Source organism: Phyllostomus hastatus, unplaced genomic scaffold (genome assembly GCF_019186645.2).
Source record: "Phyllostomus hastatus isolate PE091 unplaced genomic scaffold, TTU_PhHast_1.1 phas_contig_148, whole genome shotgun sequence".
Classification (NCBI taxonomy): Eukaryota; Metazoa; Chordata; class Mammalia; order Chiroptera; family Phyllostomidae; genus Phyllostomus; species Phyllostomus hastatus.
Genome location: NW_025333607.1, coordinates 11487227 through 11501810, shown reverse-complemented (window position 1 = coordinate 11501810; position 14584 = coordinate 11487227). Strand labels below are relative to the sequence as shown.

Sequence of the window (14584 nt, the reverse complement as noted above, 5' to 3'; positions counted from 1 at the left end):
AGGCAACAGGACTCCAGTGGGCGTCGCTGATCGAGCACAGGATGATGAAGGACAGCGAGGATCGTTCTTTTGGCCACGGCAGAAATTGGGATTCTGCCAAACCAGATGCGGTCCGGAGGGCCCGGCATGCCCCCCGCCCAGGCAGCTCTGATGACTACCCACCTACAAGAGGCGACGACAGCCTCGGAGACGAGAGTGGAGAGTGTTACCCTTCAGACCGGCCCCGTGAGGGGCACGGGACAGTCGTCGTGACGGGCCACACCAGGATATGGAGTGGCGGCTGGGATCGCTGTGATGGTGGAGGCAGTGGAGACTGTGACAGAGCCTGTGAGTCCAGGCCACTGAAGAAGAGGACCGCTTGGTGACCAAAATCAGTGGGACAGTCACGGTTTGGAAAGAAGCTTTGGGGAGGTGATAAGTTATTGTGCACCAGCAACAGGGGACGTGGTATGATCTCCAACAAAGACATGAATGGTCACTTCCTGGAGCAGGACAAACGCAACACCCATCGTGATTAAAACTCCCAGCAAACTTGAAATAGAACGGTGCTTTTTAGAAACAGAACTAACTCCCCTGAATTGCACAGGTAACATCCCATTTGATGATGGGATACTGACTGTTTCTCCCAAGACTGGGGATAAGGCAAGGAGGTCCAATCTCATTGTTTCTATACAACGTGTACTGTGGGTTCTAACCAGGGCAGTAAGGCAATTAATAGGAAATAAGTGGTGTGCAGATGAAAAAGGAAAAAGTAAAACTATTAGCATGTGACATGCAGAATAGCTTTTGACAAGGATCAGCATCCATTTATGATAAAAACTCTCAACAAGATGGTCTAGGCAAGTACCTCAGTGCAATAAAGGACACACATACCCTTGGCTGGACGCTAGGCTAGCTCATGGTCAGTGGTGCAAACCGAAAGTGTTTCCTCTAAGATCAGGAGCAAGACAAGGATGCCCACTCTTACTCAGCGTGGTCATTGAAGTCCCAGCCAGAGCAGTCAGGCCAGAAAAATGGATAAAAGGCATCCAAATGGGAAAGGAAGAAGTAAAGCTGTAACTATTTGTGGGTGACCGAATTTTATAGAGAGGAAACCCTAAAGACTCCACCAAGAACTATCAGAAATAATCAGCACAGTCAAGTTGCAGAGTACAAAATCAATACCCACATATGAAAAACCAGAAAGAGCAATTAAGTGGTGTGATCATTTTCGTCCCCACCGCACGTGCAATGAGTAGTGTAACAAACGTGGTGATTGCTGCGTACTGTCCTTACAGGCATCACACTGGGTTGGTATTTGCTTCTTCCCCAGAAATAGAAATTGTATAAATTACACAAAGGTATATATTGTCACAAATGGAGCAAGTAATGCTTATCATTTTGTTGCTATTAGAAAGTAAAGAATACTGTACTCTTTGAAACAGCCTCAAATAAGAGAATTCTTACGGGCTATAGCCACAGTCCAGGTAATAACAGAGTCAAGCCACATCCTGTCTTTGCTGTGGGCACAGGCAGGTGTCCCTGCCCCTTAGAGAACGGCACCTGTGTTAGGAGGGTGGGAGGGGGGTGCTAGAGAACCACTTTAGAACCAGCAGGTCTCGTGAACAAAGAGCCGAGTGCAGGGCAGAGGAGTCAGTGTAGAAACCCTGGGATGCCACTGTTTGAAGAACAGAAAGTGGAAAACTCTTTGACCAGCCTCTGTCCCTCGATGCCTTGAAATCTCTGTGGGCTTGCTGAATTTGGAAGAACCAACCCATGCTCTGGAGAGGCTACAAAATCCCCAAATTCCTTATGGGTAATAATAATAACTGGAGACCCATGGTGATGCCCCGTGATCAGTGTTTTCCAAATGGACAAAAACCCTTTTAGGTGTCTGGCTCTCTTCTACGGGCTCTAAGGCAGCAACTCGAGGCATATCTTAAGTAGCTTGTGTGGTGCTAATTAGGGTAGAATTCATCAAAATCAGAATATGTGGGAGGTTTTCAGGGTCCTGTGAACAGCCGGCACTGAACCTGATGCCTGCGACCTTCTCTCCTCAGAGAGAAGTTTTCCGCGACCTGGGCCGGGGCGTCCTGGACAGCGCCTGGCAGGGCTACAACACCACCCTCCTGGCCTACGGCCAGACGGGCTCCGGGAAGAGCTACTCCATGATCGGGTTTGGCGCCAACAAGGGCCTCATTCCCAGTGTGTGTGAAGAGCTCTTTCAAGCAATCGAGAACCGGGAGAGAAATCAAGAATACCAGGTACGTGTTATTCCAAGAGACTCTCTGTAAGGCATTTTCCCCCATTTTGGAAACCCCCTACCTTAAAAGGAAGTTGGTGGCATCTCTAAGTTAGGATAATGGTAACTTTTCATACCCAAATCCTTACTGTGTAGTTACAAAACCAAATTGCAGCCAATAAAATGTTGAATTGTCTGATTCTATGGAGACAAGCCCAAGGAAATATTTATGACAGGCATGTTGAGCATCAGAGAGGTGGACATCTTTAATACTAACTCAACTCGATGAGTTCCAAGACTCCCCTCTTCTATAAGGTTGTGGGCGTGTTCCCATCATGATGTACTGACTTTTATTTCTAGATAAAGAATGTTACTTTGTTTCTTAATGGTCCCATCAAAGCTTCTTTCTTGTCCTAGCACAGAGGCCCAAGACTGAATTTTAGGGTCATTTGAAGACTGGTGACATTTTCACGACGAAGAGTAACCATCAATGTGATTAGCTTTAAAGTGTGCTAGTTAAATGTCAGCGAGTCTCTGTAACCGTAGTCCACATTTCTGCTTCCTCTAAGTGGCAAAAGAGATGAAATTTGTGATATGAAAAGTCAGTGACGTATTGACTTTTTATCCGAATTCTTCCCTGATTTTAAAAATAATGTGTCCAAGTTAGAGAACAGAAATTACCCATAATCTTATCACCCAGATACTATTAACATTTCAGTATATTTCTGATTTTTAAATTTTTTTCAAAGTAATGCATGTATAGGTTAAAAACTCCCATGTCCAAGAGAAAGAAAAGCCTGTGTCCACACCAGACCTTACACGTGAGTGTCCCACAGCAACATATTCATGAACCCACAGCCAACATCACACTCAATGGGCAACAACTAAAAGTGTTTCCATTAACACTGGAAACAAGACAGGGATGTCCGCCTTCGCTACTTATTCAACACAGCACTGGAGTCCTTACCACAGCAATCAAACAAGAAGAAGAACTAAAAGGCATACAAATTGGACAGGAGGAGGTACAACAATCACTATCTGCAGATGGCATGATACTATATAGAGGGAACCCTAGAGATTCCACCAAAAACCCAGTAGAACTGATAAGTGAATTCAGTAAAGTAGCAGGGTACAAAATAAATATCCAGAAATCAGTTGCATTTGTATATGCCAATAATGAATTATTAGAAGGGGAAACTAAGAAAACAATCTCACAATTGCATAAAAAAAATAAAAAGAAATAAAAACCCCTAGCAATAAATTTAACCAAGGAGATAAACGATTTGTACTTGGAAAGTTATAAGAAACTGAAAAGGATATAAATAACTGGAAGCATATGCCATGCTCATGGATACGAAGAATTAACATCATTGAAAAGCCCATACCACCCAAAGCAATTTACACATTCAACACAATTCCCGTCATAATACCAATGGTGTTTTTCACAGAATTACAACAAATAATCCATTAATTTGCATGGAACCATAAAAGACCCCAAATAGCCACAGCAATCTTGAGAAAGAAGAACAAAATTGGAGGTATCACGCTAGCTGATATCAAACTATACTACAAGGCTATAGTAATCAAAACAGCATGCTAGTAACATAAGAACAGACACACAGATAAATGGAACAGAATAGAGAGACCAGAAATAAACCCACACCTATGTGGTCGGTTAATATACGACAAAGGAGGCAAGAACATACAGAGGGGTAAAGACAATGTATTCAATAAATATTGTTGGGAAAATTGGAGCAATATGTGCAGAAAAATGAAATGAGACCACTTTTTTACACCATATACAAGAACAAACTCAAAATGGACTAAAGACTTAGATCCTGGACTCAAAACTATAAAACTTCTAGAAGAAAACACAGGCAGTAAAACCTCAGACATTTCTCTTTGTGATATTTCTTCTGATGTATCTCCTCAGGCAAAGGAGACAGAAAAAAATAGGACTACAACAAATTAAAAGTTTTGCACAGCAAAGGAAACCATCAACAAAATGAAAAAAGACAACCCACTGAATGGGGGAAGATATTCTTCAATGGTACATCCAATAGGGGTTAACATCCAAAATTTCTAAAGAACTCATACAACTCCACACCAAAATAACAATCCAACTAAAAAACGGGCAGAGGACCTGAATAGATACTTCTTCAAAGAGGACATACAGACGGCCAGAAGACATATAAAAAGATGCTCAGTGTCACTAATCATCAGAGAAACACAGATTAAATCCACAATGAGCTGTCACCTCACACCTGTCAGGATGACTGTCATCAATAAATCAACAAACAAGTGCTGGCGAGGGCGTGGAGAGAGGGAATCCTGGTGCACTGCTGGTGGGACTGCAGGTTGGTGCAGCCACTGTGGAAAACAGTATGGAGATACCTCAAAAAATTAAAAATGAAACTGCCTATGATCTAGTAATTGCACTTCTGGGGATATAGCTGACGAAGGCCCCAAAATGCTAATTCAAAAGATTATATGCACCCAGTGCTCACTGCAGCATTATTTACGAGAGCCAAGATATGGGAGCAGCCCAAGTGCCCTTCAATGACTGAGATAAAAGAGCAGGGGTGCACATGCAGAATGGAATGCTCGTCAGCAATAAAAAAGAGTGAAATCTCACCATTTGCAACAGCGTGGATGGACCTAGAGGGTATTATGCTCAGTGCAAAGAGTCAGTCAGAGAAAGACAAGTACCACATGACTTCACTTATGCGTGGAATCTAATGAACAAAACAAACAAAATAGAAACACACTCACAGATACAGAGAGTGGACCAGCAGCTGGCAGAGGGGAGGGGGCTGGAGGACTGGGGGGAAAAGGTGAAGGGATTAAGAAGCACAAGTTGGTAGTTACGGACCAGTAACAGGGCTGGAAAGCACAGCACAGGGAATAGGTCGATAATGTTGTAATAATGTGTACAGTGCCGGGTGGGGACTGGCAATACTGAGGGATCACTTTGTAAAGCACGTAACTTTCTAACCACTGTGCTATGCACCCAAAACTAAAGCAAAATACTACTAAATGGAAACTGTAATTGAAAAATAAAATTAAAATTAAAAAAAAAGAACTTTAGGGCCTTTTCTCTAGATCAGAGCCATTGCGATCCCTCCAACCTCTTGTTCAAGACTGTGTGAGCTTGGCCAGCACTGTTGCAAAACCACGGCAGGGAAAAGACCAGTTTTCTTTCCGTGTGCTCAGGTGGGAGGGTGAGCCCTAAAGAACCACCTTTTTCTGTTCCCGACTGAGACTGAGGCTGAAACACACACACGCACTTTTGCATTTTTTAAAAATGTGTATTAAGAGTTTCCTCCATATCACTAAAATTATTGGAGAACCTTGTGTTACGTGTGAAATGGAGTTTTACCACATTTCATGTTAGCTGTTCCCTTTGTTGGACATTTATACTGTTCCCATATTACTTCTCTTTTTCAAAGATGACAGTTTCAAGAGAATGTTCATTTACCTCAGGCTCTTTCCCCTGCAGGTGACGTTCAGTATGCTGGAAATTTACAACGAACAGGTAACGGTGATTCTGCTTTCCGACACACACACACCTGAGAAACTCCGCGGCTTCATCAGCACCGGGGCGCCCCTCACCCGCCGCACAGACAGAGCCTGAACTCCCCAGTCTGGCTCTGCCTGGCCCCCCCTCTTCCTCTGCAACCTCAATTCACGTCCTCCTATCTCCACACCCTCTGTGCTTCAGCCACACGGCACCGTTCCTCCTTCTCAGAGCCTGTCACTTCCCTGTTCCTGCCCTCCCCCTGCTGTCATGGGGACCATCAAAGTTCAAGATCCAGCTCAGATGTCAGCCCTCGGGCAACCCGAGGCGGCTGACCTGTCAGTGTGACGTGTGGTACAGGGCTGGCAAACGTGACCTTCCAAGGGCCAGATGCTTATACTGGGTTGGCCAAAAAGTTTACCTATCTCGTTTTTCCTGTACGATGGGTCTACTAGCACTTAGTTATGTTTAACTCCATTTGAAACCAATTTGTTAGACTGTATTGTGACAGCTGTCATATCAGCATGCATAAAAAAAAGTTGTCGAAATTGGTGAATTCTTATGTACCTATCTCAATATTGAAGATGGAAGAAAACACCCAACATTTTCAGCATATTATGCTTTATTATTTCAAAAAAGGTAAAAATGCAACTGAAATGCAAAAAAAGATTTGTGCAGAGTGTAGAGAAGGTGCTGTGACTGATCAAATGTGTCAAAGGTGGTTTTGTGCTGGGGATTTCTCGCTGGACGGTGCTCCACGGCCGGGCGGCCGGTTGAAGTGGACAGCGGTCAAATCGAGAGTAACTGAGAACGGTCAACATTATACCCTGTGGGAGGTAACATGCTCAAAATATCCAAATCAATAAATGTTACTGGTGAGAATGAAAACTATGTCTTTCATTCTACAGGAAAAACCATATGGACTTTTTGGCCAACCCTATATTTTAGGCTTTGAGGGCCATACGGTCTCCCGTGCAACTACTCAGCTCTTCCCTCAAGGCACAAAAGCTGCCACAAATGATGTGAAAGTGAACGGACTTGGCTCGTTTAACAGGCATTGAAGTGCTCTCAGTACTTGAAAGTAATAAAGCCAAATTTCTAAAAACAAAAAAATTACGCTTCTGATTTCAGTAATTACAACAGGTTCCCCTATTTCCTTGTTTGCATTTCCCTATTTTTTCTTAAATTACGAGGTCGTCTGGTACCTATGGAAATGTAACATGCATTTATTCATCCAGTAAATATTTGCTGAGCACCTAATACGTTCCCGCAGAGCTCTACAGGTAAGCAGCAATCCCGGCCTTCCTGGAGGGGACATGCTGTGATCCTTCTCCCCCCACAGGTGAGGGATTTGCTGTCTGGAGCCAAGCAGCCCGGAGGGCTGAGGGTGAGGGAAGATTCGGAGCTGGGCTTCTACGTGGATGGTCTGAAGTCAGTGCCGTGTGAGAGCTACGCGCAGATCGAAAGGCTGATGCAACAAGGAACGAAAATGAGGACCACGGCTTCCACCCACCTCAACGCCAGCAGCAGCAGGTCCCACATGGTCATCACCCTTCAGTTCAAGCAGGTGAGGCCCAGTGGGCACTGCTGTCCCCACCTCTCGCCAAGGGCGTCCCAGGCAGTGGGTCCCAGCGGCACAGTGAGCTGGTGAACACGGTCGAGTCCTTCTGAGTTTGAGTGATAGGTTAAGGGGGCTACTTCCAATCAGGAGGTGGTAAGTCACAAGAAAGCAGGAGGAAGCAGGGTGCTTAGGATTTCCCTGCCTCCCTGCACATCCGTGCCCAGCCTGACTCCCTGACGAACTCAGACCAGCTCTCAGGTCCCTGAGCCCAGGGGCCCACCAGGTAGCGTGGTGCTGGAAGGACCACGGATAAAGTCTCGGGAAGCAGGGAATCCGTGCCACTGTGGACTAACCAGAGTCTGTGATAAGTGAGATCCTCCCTGGTGTGGATGCGAGCGCGATCTCCACCAGGTCGCCAGAGTGATTCAGAAATGGTTCCAGACAGCCCCCCGTATCCGCAGGGCCCACAGCTGTGGATTCAACCAACTGTGCACCCACGGCATCTGGGAAAGTGGGTGACGCGGTTGCTGACGTGCACTCGGTGGTCAGGGCTGCCGCGGTTGTGTCTGCACTGAACTGCAGGCTTTTCTCCTTGGTGTTGTTCTTCAACAGTACAGCATAACAGTGTTTCCACGGCATCCACACTGTGCCGGGCACTACCTGAGTAACCCGTGGCTGATTTAAAGGATACGGGAGATGTGTGCACGCTATATGCGAATGCCATGCTATTTACATAAGGGACTTCAGCATCCTCAGATTTGGGTACCTGAGAAGGGTCCGCGAACAAACCCCACCCCTCCTATCGGGGAACGGCTGCTCCCCAAGCCTGGGTGAATGCTGCAAGGAGCTGTGATTGTACCGCATCCCTCAGCCACAGCACCAGCACCAGCACAACAGCGAATGAAGGTGTCCTGCTCTGACCAGGGACGGTGGGGAAGCGCCGTCCGTGTGTGACTTCATTCCCAGCCCCCGAGTCTCAGTTTCCTGCACCGTGAAATGAGACGGAGAGCCCTCCGCACAGGAGTGAGGGAAGGCTTAAATAAAACACGGCGTGCTAAAGAGCTTTGTGAACTTTTAAGTACTATTCCCTTGGCTTCCCCACGTTAGGAGAATTCATGAACTTTGTAAGTGGTTTGCCCTGTTTTTTTTACCTCGGTATTTTAGAAAAGAAGAAAGCAGCTGGGAAACATGAGCCCAGAGACCTGCAGGCACCTAGCATCCCTGCACACTGTGCAGGGACACCGTGCACCGGTGTCAGCAATAACAACGCCGGGTGCAGGGACAGCCACACTACCGATGACCGCTCACTCCCCGAATGTCCCACCAATGGCTACCCACCCGTTTCACAGCTGAGCAGGTTACGGCTCCGAAACATCGTCCTGTGCTCCCTGCCACGTAACCAGCAGGGGACTCCGCAGTGTTCTAAAATCCATGCTCTCTCCACTACACGACCACTCCGTACCGAACAGTTACTGCTTTGGCAGATTTCACAGTGTTTTACATGTAAAATATTTGCTAACCACAGAAACACTACAGCAGTCATTGGAAATCTAATACATTGCCCGGAAATAGCTTTGCAGAATTGGGAAGGGGCGACCGAGAGCCTTGGGCCTGGTGATGTGTTACTGTAAAATGTCACTGTTAGGAGGACAGCCCTGTGACTTGTAAACGGTGCTTTATCCTTTGTGTGTGGGAACCGGAATGAGACACACTACTGCGAGGTGTAAACTCGGTCGGCCCCACGGGCCGCCCGCCGGCCCTCTGAGGCGTGCCGTGTGCTGCTCTCCGCAGGTCTTCCCGGACAGGGGCCTCAGCAAACAGTCCAGCATTCACCTGGTGGACTTGGCGGGAAGTGAAAGACAGAAATCCTCGGGATCCGAGGGAGACAGACTGAGGGAAGGGTCCCGCGTTAACCTGAGTCTAACCAACTTAGGAAACGTCATCAGGTAAGTCATCGGCGGGTAGGTGTTCATTCACTTGTGGTGCCGTAAAAATGAGCTCAGGTATCAAAAACCACACTAACCATACGTCTTGGTTCATGACTCACGGTCATCACTGGCTGGTCCTCCTGCGTATTTCACTTTAAACTAGTTAATTGCTTTTTCATAAAATGAACACTAATAAAACCACCACCCGCCCTGGCTGGCGTAGCTCAGTGGATTGAGCGCGGGCTGGGAACCAAAGTGTCCCAGGTTCGATTCCCAGCCAGGGTACATTCCTGGGTTGCAGGCCATAAACCCCAGCAACCGCACATCGATGTTTCTCTCTCTCTCTCTCTCTATCGCCCTCCCTTCCCTCTCTAAAAATAAATAAATAAAATATTTAAAAAAAAAAAAAAAAAACACCACCCAACGCAATGGACAGCTGGCCTTCCTTCCCTGTGCTTTCCTTGGAGGTAACCGCCATCCCGAATTTTATGTTCTCTCTCTCTCCCCCCTCTTTTCATCCTTCCTTATCTCATCACATGTGAATATTATTTAGGAGCACTCGTGTTTGAACTTTGTTAAAAGGATAAAATATTATCTTCTGGGTCTTGCTTTTTTAAGTTAAGGTATAAATTACACAAAGTACACAAACTTTAAATGTTCATTTTAATGAATCTACACATGTATATCTATGTAATTATCACCCATATTAAGATACAGAATGTTTCTTTTTTAAAAAAAGATTTTATTTATTTTTAGAGAGAGGGGAAGGGAGGGAGGGAAAGAGAAACATCAGTGTGTGGCTGCCTCTCACGCGCGCCCCACAGGGGACCTGGCCCACAACCCAGGCATGTGCCCTGACTGGGGAATCAAACCAGCGACCCTTTGGTTTGAGGGCCAGCACTCAATTCACTGAGCCACAGCAGCCAGGGCAAGATACAGAATATTTCTTAAATCAGCAAACAACAAATGATGGCGAGGATGTGGGCAAAAGAGAACCCTCGCACACTACTGGTGGGAATGCAGACTGGTGCAGCCACTATGGACAACAGTGTGGAGGTTTCTCAAAAAATCAAAAATGGAACCGCCTTATGACCCAGCAGTTCCACTTCTGGGAATTTATCTGAAGAAATTCAAACCACTAGTTTGAAAGAACATAGGCACCCTTATGTTCAGTGCAGCGCTACTGACAATACCCAAGCTATGGAAGCAGCCCAAGTGCCCATCAGAGACAAGTAGACAAAAAAGCTGTGGCACCTTTACACAATGAAATATTACTCAGCTATAAAAAAAAAGAATGAAATCATATCATTTGTGACAGCATGGATGGACCTAGAGGGTATTATCCTCAGTGAAATGGCAGACAGAGAAAGACAAACACCACATGATTTCACTTACATGAGGAGTCTACAGGACAATGTAAATGAACAGAATTGAAACACACTCTTGGGTACAGACCGGCGGTCGCCAGAGGGAGGGACGTGGGGGGCTGGGTGAAACAGGTGGCGGAATGAAGTGCAGACTGGCAGCCGGAAAACAGTCCCGGGGATGTAAGTACAGCGCAGGGAACACAGCCAATAATACGTAACAACCGTGTGTGGCGCCAGGTGGGCACTTAAAATACCGAGTGGATCACTTTGCAATCTGACCACTAGGCTGTATGTACCCTTGAAACTAATAAAAAAGAATGCTGACTATAAAGTATACTTTAAAAATAAAATTTAAAAATAGATAAAAACAATGGGAAGACAGAATAAAAACTAGAGAAAATAAAACTTTTACCTGTGAGGGAGGTGGGGAAGACAAGGATACAATTTTGACTTCTCTGAATACATCTTGCTTCGTAGATTTCACTTGGGAACCAGGTACATATTTTACATAGTTATAGAGCAAAGAATACATTTAAAAAGGAATTTTTGTAAATAAAAGTCAAGTGAAAGAAAGGGGGTAAAGGGGATTTACAACCCCGCTCCTGGCTTTTTTAAAAAATATTTATTTATTTTTAGAGAGGGAAAGGAGGGAGAAAGAGAGAGAGAGAAACATCAATGTGCAGTTGCTGGGGGCTGTGGCCTGCAACCCAGGCATGTGCCCTGACTGGGAATTGAACCTGCAACACTTTGGTTCACACCGCTCCTGGCTTTTACTCCCACCCAGAAAACTGACCTTTGTCACCAAGGATTAGTTTGCCTAACAGATGAGGATATTGGCTTAAGTTCTACGATTTTGTTTTATTTAAGAAAATTAGAATCAGAAAGGTATCTACCTCTGTGACACTTGAGTTCCCACGCACCTGGAGCTGACTTCAGTGCGTAAGGCAGAATTCTTTTCATCATTCTTCCCTTAGAGTGACTGGTCCCTCCACCCGCAGTGACCTGCTGTGTTCCGTCACACACCAAACCTCGACACGCTTGGCTGTTTCTTAGCTCGTTGATCAAAAGTCTAAATGTAGTAGACACTTTATCCCCTTTCTGGATAATACACAGACCCTCACCCTACATACGTAATTGCTGATATGTAATTGAATTCTCTTCTCCTCTAACCCCAAAGGACATTGCCATTTTATAGTGTTCATTTACATTAACCACACCTTTTTTTTTAAATTATTCACTTCTTAAATCCCCGAACTGCTCTCTAAGATCGAATTCCCCCTGGTTGAAGTACGTGCTTTAGATTTTCCGCGGTGATATTCTGCTGATGGCAAACTCCCAGTGGTGTTCCTTCCCCAAATCTGCTAGATCAGTTTTCTCCATTTCTTTTCTCTGAGCTACTTCTCACACAGGCATTGCCTCCCCCTCCTCCCCACTGTCTTCAATGCCAACGCTGCTTTCTCTGTGGTCCCCGGGAGCGGGGCGGGGCCTGGGACCTTTGCTTCCCAGGCATCATACTCTGGTGCAGGAGTCACAGGGGGTCCCAAGTTCACGGGCTGTCCTCAAGGCTGTGTGAGGAAGGCAGTCAAGGGCGTCACCCCACAGCTCTCCACTCACTGCTAGCCTGCCACCCTCTGCACCAGGGCGTAACCCTTCTCTGTACACAGACTCAGAGTAGCCCGCATGCTCACCAGGTGTCAGGGGTCAGCCCCTCGGACCTGGGCTTCCCTCTGGGCTCCTGTTTCTGCAGGGTTCACCAGGAGAGGAAGCCAGGCGTCCTGGTTACCCAGCTTCAGCGTCTTCTCAGAAGGTGTCTCAATGGTTGGCTGTTATTTGGAGTCACGTCTCAGACCTCCAGGGCCCAGGGGGGACGTGAGACCCCTCTCTGACTCACCCCCAGGGAGGCGGAGTTCTCCTGGAGGCACGTGCTGAACGTGTTGTTTTTTCGCGTCTCCTGTTCCTTGCAGTGCCCTGGCGGACGCGGCCGTGGGGAGGAGAGTCCTGCACGTTCCCTACAGAGACTCGGTGCTCACCAAGCTGCTCCAGTCGGCGCTGGGTGGGAACAGCCGGACCACCCTGGTGAATGACTCGCCGCGCCCTTCTAGATGGTCCCCGCTGCTGTGGTCGTGGTTAAGGCTGCCCCCTGCCCCCCACTGCCAGCCTGCACTCTGCACTTATACACGGCACCCGCTCACACCCACCTCCCGACTCCCACGCTCTCTCCACTGCGGTGTTCCAAGAACCTTTCGAATGGCACGTCCCGATTTTTTATTCTTTTGTGCAGTGTTCAGGTTCCCTACAAGGAACACACACGACTTTATTACCAGGGAAAAACGAACCGATTTATAAAATAACAGTGTCATGTTATTCTAAGTCAGCGGTCATTTCACCGCAAGGCGGGAAGGTAACTGGCCTTGAGACACACACGGCAGACGTGCCCCCTGGAGAGCGGCTAAAGCGTGTCCTCCCGGCAAAGACCGCAGAGCCTTATCAGTGGAGGATGGCCAGGCGGGGACCAGGCAGGGTGCGTTGAAATGCGGGTGCAGGGAGAACCACCACGGGGCAAACTCTGCCCCCAGCCTTGTGCTGGCCCCCGGCTGCTTCCTGGTCAGTCGGTTCCCGCCGGCACCTGTTACCAGGCCTCTCTCTCCGAAATGCGCGGGAAAACATATCTCTGCTCTGTCATGTAATCTTGCCTAACGACGTTAGCACGCTTCATTTTAAAGTGTTTCGGGTTGTCAGCCCCCGTGGGTCTCCATGGGGCACCGCCCAAGAACCTGGAGTAAAAGGTGGCCCATCAGGTGCCTTCCGAATGGTGGGCTCATTCCTGAGCAGGTGTGCGCAGTCACGTGCAGAGGGGTGGCTTCCAGACCTGCAAGGGGAGGCCCTGACTGAGGCGTGACACCGAGCCACCAACACCCACGGCGGGCAGGAGGTCACGGGGCATCTCAGGAGGCGAAAGAAAAAGAGCAGTGGCCAAGCCAACGTCCCGGCTCTGGAATCTCTAGGGCTCCAGACCATTGCAGCCTACTTCTCCTAAAAGCCCCCTTTTCATTCTGAGATAGCAGTATCTGCTTGGAAATACAGACAGTCTGTGGCTTCCAGTTGCTCAGCTTATCACGTTTCGACGACACAGCCCGTAGAAACCACACTTCGAGTTATAGATTTTGATCTTCCCGCGGGCGGGGGACGAGCTCGCAGCACCCTCTCGGGTGAGGCTGGGCAGTGGGCCCAGGCGTCCTGCCCTGCCAGCCGCGTGGTCACGAGGGTGCACAGCCGGCGGCACTGTGTGGCTGGCGTGTTTCTGCATGTTGTGTTTTCGCGCCCCATCATGTTTACAAAATGCCTGCCTGTGTCTCCTGCTTCTGGAGAGAGGAGGAGGAGGAGGAGGGGGAAGGCAGTGACTCTTGGGATGAAACTCAAGAGACCTGCCGAACTCTAGGCTCACAGAAATGTCGTGAGCATGTGGGAGCCAGGCAGGGCTACGCCGTGATGTTCGGTAGGCGGGTGCGTTAGATGCGTCTCCCACTTACAATGGGCTTATCGGGCTGTACCCCCATGGCACGTCGAGCAGCATCTGTATTGCTCGGTGGTTAAACGAGGTGGGTTAACGCACGAGCTTCTAAGGCTGCAGAGCGGAACCAGGGAGCATTCACCCGGCTGGAGGTGCTCTGGCTCGGGGCCTCCAGGCCGCCGAAGCCACGTCACCACATGGCCAGTCACCTCCCTCCTGTCCACCCGCAGGGGCCCCGCTCACCTCCAGTTCAGCAGACAGGGTGTTCTCGTTTGAACTCTAGAGCAATGAACCCAAAGTCAACAGCCAGACTTGAAACCCTTACATGTGGCTACCCAGTCACGGGCAACGTTTACTGGTCACTGCAATGCTAAGGGGTTTCATGACAGTTCGACTGTCGTTTAAACCCCGAGTGAAGCTGCCGGGGACTAGGTCCCCAGGGCGGTGGGGTGAGGGGCCCGCAGCACAGCAGTGCGAGT

At 48.0% G+C, this 14584-nt stretch overlaps 1 protein-coding gene across 1 annotated transcript in view; it reads left to right on the top strand.

Annotated features, from left to right (window-relative positions):
• LOC123831983 (kinesin-like protein KIF28P) overlaps positions 1 to 14584 on the top strand; it is a 42452-nt gene that overhangs the window by 7590 nt on the left and 20278 nt on the right. Inside the window, exons 3-7 of the mRNA XM_045859373.1 lie at positions 2040 to 2243; positions 5721 to 5756; positions 7081 to 7305; positions 9091 to 9245; positions 12559 to 12670. Of these exons, the coding sequence (XP_045715329.1) occupies positions 2040 to 2243; positions 5721 to 5756; positions 7081 to 7305; positions 9091 to 9245; positions 12559 to 12670 (732 nt within the window). The remainder of the gene's footprint in view (positions 1 to 2039; positions 2244 to 5720; positions 5757 to 7080; positions 7306 to 9090; positions 9246 to 12558; positions 12671 to 14584) is intronic.